This window comes from Charadrius vociferus, unplaced genomic scaffold, assembly GCF_000708025.1.
Source record: "Charadrius vociferus isolate BGI_N301 unplaced genomic scaffold, ASM70802v2 scaffold92, whole genome shotgun sequence".
Classification (NCBI taxonomy): Eukaryota; Metazoa; Chordata; class Aves; order Charadriiformes; family Charadriidae; genus Charadrius; species Charadrius vociferus.
This window is the reverse complement of record NW_009647874.1, coordinates 11738-15194: the sequence shown is the minus strand read 5'-3', so window position 1 is coordinate 15194 and position 3457 is coordinate 11738. Positions and strand designations below refer to the sequence as shown.

Sequence of the window (3457 nt, the reverse complement as noted above, 5' to 3'; positions counted from 1 at the left end):
TTGGCTTAAAATACAAAGGTGATAGTGCAAAATAAATAACACTTAAAAAATCTCCAGCTCCTACCTAGGAGCTTCAGGTTGATTTTATTGAAGCCTGTGCCTAGTATCTTTTGTGTTTCAAGAGGATTTCTGGAAGGAAGGGGAAAAGCCTCTGAAGCTCTACACTTAGGTGACTTCTCAGTGCTGGCTATTAAGAGCAAGCTTTCTTGCAGGGTCTAGGCATAATTTAGTACGAGGAAAATGAAACTTGCCTTGTGCTACCTCCACTTAAAATTGATACTCCTGATGAATTTTTAAGTACTTATGGGTTTTGAACAGTTAATATGCAAATAGCATAAAAGCAAGCATGCTAAAGAACTGCACAAATTCCTTCTTCCATGCTTTCCCTCATTTACATCTGGTGTGTTTTTCTGAAGCGGACAGGAAATTCAGACTAACCTTGCTTTCTATATGCTGATGACTGGAAAGTTGAAGTATTCAGAGCAGAACTCCAGGATAATTTTGCATCTCTTGTTGCTTAAAGATACTTAAAAGACACTATGTTCAACATGAAAAGTTTTGTTCTTGATTTGGAAAAAATTAAAAACGGCCAATGCCAAGTTGGGTTTCTTTTTATTGTTAAAAAGATTAAAGCATAACATTTCACCAAATACAAGAAATTTAGGGGTTTTCTGACATTACAAACATCTGAATCAAGAGAAAGTGTTGAGCTATACATATTCGGATGTTAATCCATCAATTTAACGTAGATTAGTACATGCTTAAAACATGGCCAAAATACAGAATCACAAAATAAGTACCTCGATGCTTCTAAATCTGAGATAAGTAAATTAGAGAATTGAGTGCAATAAATTTCCAATTAATGACTATACACTCAAGTACAAAATTGGGGTAGAATTATTCCAGAAGGATTGGTAGTTGCTCATGCCTGGCTCATTCACATTCAATTTGGTGAGAATTTCAATTTTGAGAATTTGATAAAAACATTTTGAAAAATAAGACATTTAACAAATGTGAAAAAAGTTCGGTCTTCACAGGAGTATATGGGTTGCTTACCACTCCAGTCCTTAATTCCCTGTATGTTCTACAAATCTTTACAAAACTAATTTGTATCCATTTTGGTTTCAAAAACATAGTACATCTGAAAAATAAAACATGACTCTACTGATGGGTAATACAAAGACATGAACACGTATTTAAAATTACTTTTTAAAGTAAATCATTTCAGTAATACAGCTATAAGACAAGTTAAACATAGTACAATAAACCATGCATCTTCTGACTTGTCAGATCACCTAAACTACTCGGTTAACATACAGCAACACTTTTGAACACTTCTGTAAATTCAGCTTTTCTAGCACAAGGAAAAAAACAGATTAAATTTGTTCTTCAAGTGGTTCAAGGTTGTCCAAGTGTTTTTTAGGTGTATCATCACTATGACGGCTTTGGCAATGGGTTAAATGTTTCTTAAAGCCTCGGGGAAAATTTGATTCAAAATTACAACGTGGACACTTCAACAAACTTTGACCATGAGCAGCAACATGGTTTTTAAGAAGAGACTCCAAGAGAAAAGCTTTGCCACATATTTTACATTTGTATGGGCTTTGAACATTATGCTTATTAACTAAATGGTGCAAGACAGCACCTTTTTTCATTGCACGACAGCAACAAATTTTGCAATAATACTTTCCCTTGCCACGTTTCATGTATTTTGCTATCTCTTCCTCGGAAATGAAAGCCTCTTTCTCTTCGGTAAACTGCAGCACACACTGTGGCTGCATGGGAGTAGTTGCATCTATTTTGCTCTCTTTGCCATAATCAGATGACTCCATATCATATTGCTCTTGGTCACTGTTGGATTCTTGCTCCTTTATCTCCATCGAGTCCATCTCTGTTTTTCCACACTCACTGCTATTTAGTTCAGAATCTGAGTTCTCCTGGTTTTCCTTCTTGGGTTTCTTTTTTGGGCATGAATATAACATGTCTTCTGGTGATTCTTTGGCTAATATCGATTGTTCATCCTGTGAGAATAAGTCATCCAGTGGTTTCTGATCATCTAAACTGTGAGAAAGAAAGTCACTCTCACCAGACTCACTAGGTGTCTGAGGCTCAGAAGAAAAACCTGGAGCAGACTTGTGAGGCTCGGAAAACAGGATGTTCTTCTGGATTTCAGAAGGTACAGTAGTTTCAGCATGTCTCTGGCCATCAGAGGACAAAGCAGCAGCAGGCTTCTGCATCTCAGAAAATACAGCATGCTTTTGAACATCCGGGGAAACGGCAGATTTCTGGGAGTCAGTAAAAAGAGCTTGTTTGGGGGTCTCGGGAGAAACAGAAGGGGTAGGTTTCTGGGACTCAGTAAAGAGGCCATGTTTCTGAATTTCGGGAGAAACAGTTTTCTGAGACTCTGGAAAGGAAGTATGCTCCTGAACCTCAGGGGAAATGGGAGCAAGTTTCTGGGCTTCAGAAAATAGGGCATGCTTCTGGACTTCAGAAGAAATAAGAGCTGATTTCTGGGCTTCAGAACACAGAGCATGTTTCTGGCCTTCAGTAGAAACAGCAGAAGTAGACACCTGATTCTGGGGCTCTGAAAAGACACCACGTTTCTGCACATCAGTAGAAACAGTAGGATTAGATTTACGAGACTCTGGGAACAGAGCTCTTTTCCGAGGTTCAGGGAAATGAGCACGTTTCTGAACCTCAGAGGAAGCAGCAGAGGTGGATTTCTGAGTTTCAGAAAAAAACATAGATTTCCGGGACTCGGAGAGTTTCCAAGATTCAGGAGATACCGAAGCACCAGGCTTACGGACCTCAGGAAAGAAAGACGACTTCCAAGAGTCAGAGGAAACAGTGTGACTAGACTTCCGAAGCTCAGGAGAAACAGGGGAAGAATGCTTCCACGTGTCAGGGGACAGAACAGGTTTCCAGCCTTCAGGGTAAACAGATGAGATGGGTTTCCATGGCTCAGAAGAAACAAGAGTAGACTTCTGGGATTCAGAAAAGGACGTAGATTTCCACGAGTCAGAAACAAGCCTCCTAGGCTCTGGAGACACGACGGGGCCAGGCCTTCGGGACTCAGGTGCAGACCTCCGGGATTCTACGGACACCGACATGGCAGGCTTTGAAGCCCAGGGAGAAACTGTAGAAGACTTCTGCACCTCGTGAGGTGTAGATCTCCAGGGCTCAGGGGAAACAGTTGGACCAGGTCTCCATGACTCTGGTGAAACTGCAGGAGCAGGCCTCCGGGTTTCAGGAGAAGCAGCAGAAGCAGGCCTACGCATTTGAGAAGGATGCCTCCGGGGCTCAGGAGACCCAGCTGGGGCATACCTTCGTGGTTCAGGGGATACTGCTGGAGTAGGTTTCTTTGGCTCTGGTGACACGGCTGGGGAGTATCTACGGGGCTCCGGAGACACAGCAGGAGAATGGCGACGAGGCTCTGGTGATACAGCAGGGGAATGCC

General features: G+C 41.5%; 1 protein-coding gene across 1 annotated transcript in view; it reads right to left on the bottom strand.

Annotated features, from left to right (window-relative positions):
• Positions 1 to 604: 604 nt before the first annotated feature.
• Positions 605 to 3457, bottom strand: part of CHAMP1 (chromosome alignment maintaining phosphoprotein 1) — a 3787-nt gene continuing 934 nt past the window's right edge. The window contains exon 2 of the mRNA XM_009883055.1: positions 605 to 3457. This exon is cut by the window's right edge and continues 5 nt beyond it. Coding sequence (XP_009881357.1) covers positions 1377 to 3457 — 2081 coding nt within the window. The 3' untranslated portion in view covers positions 605 to 1376.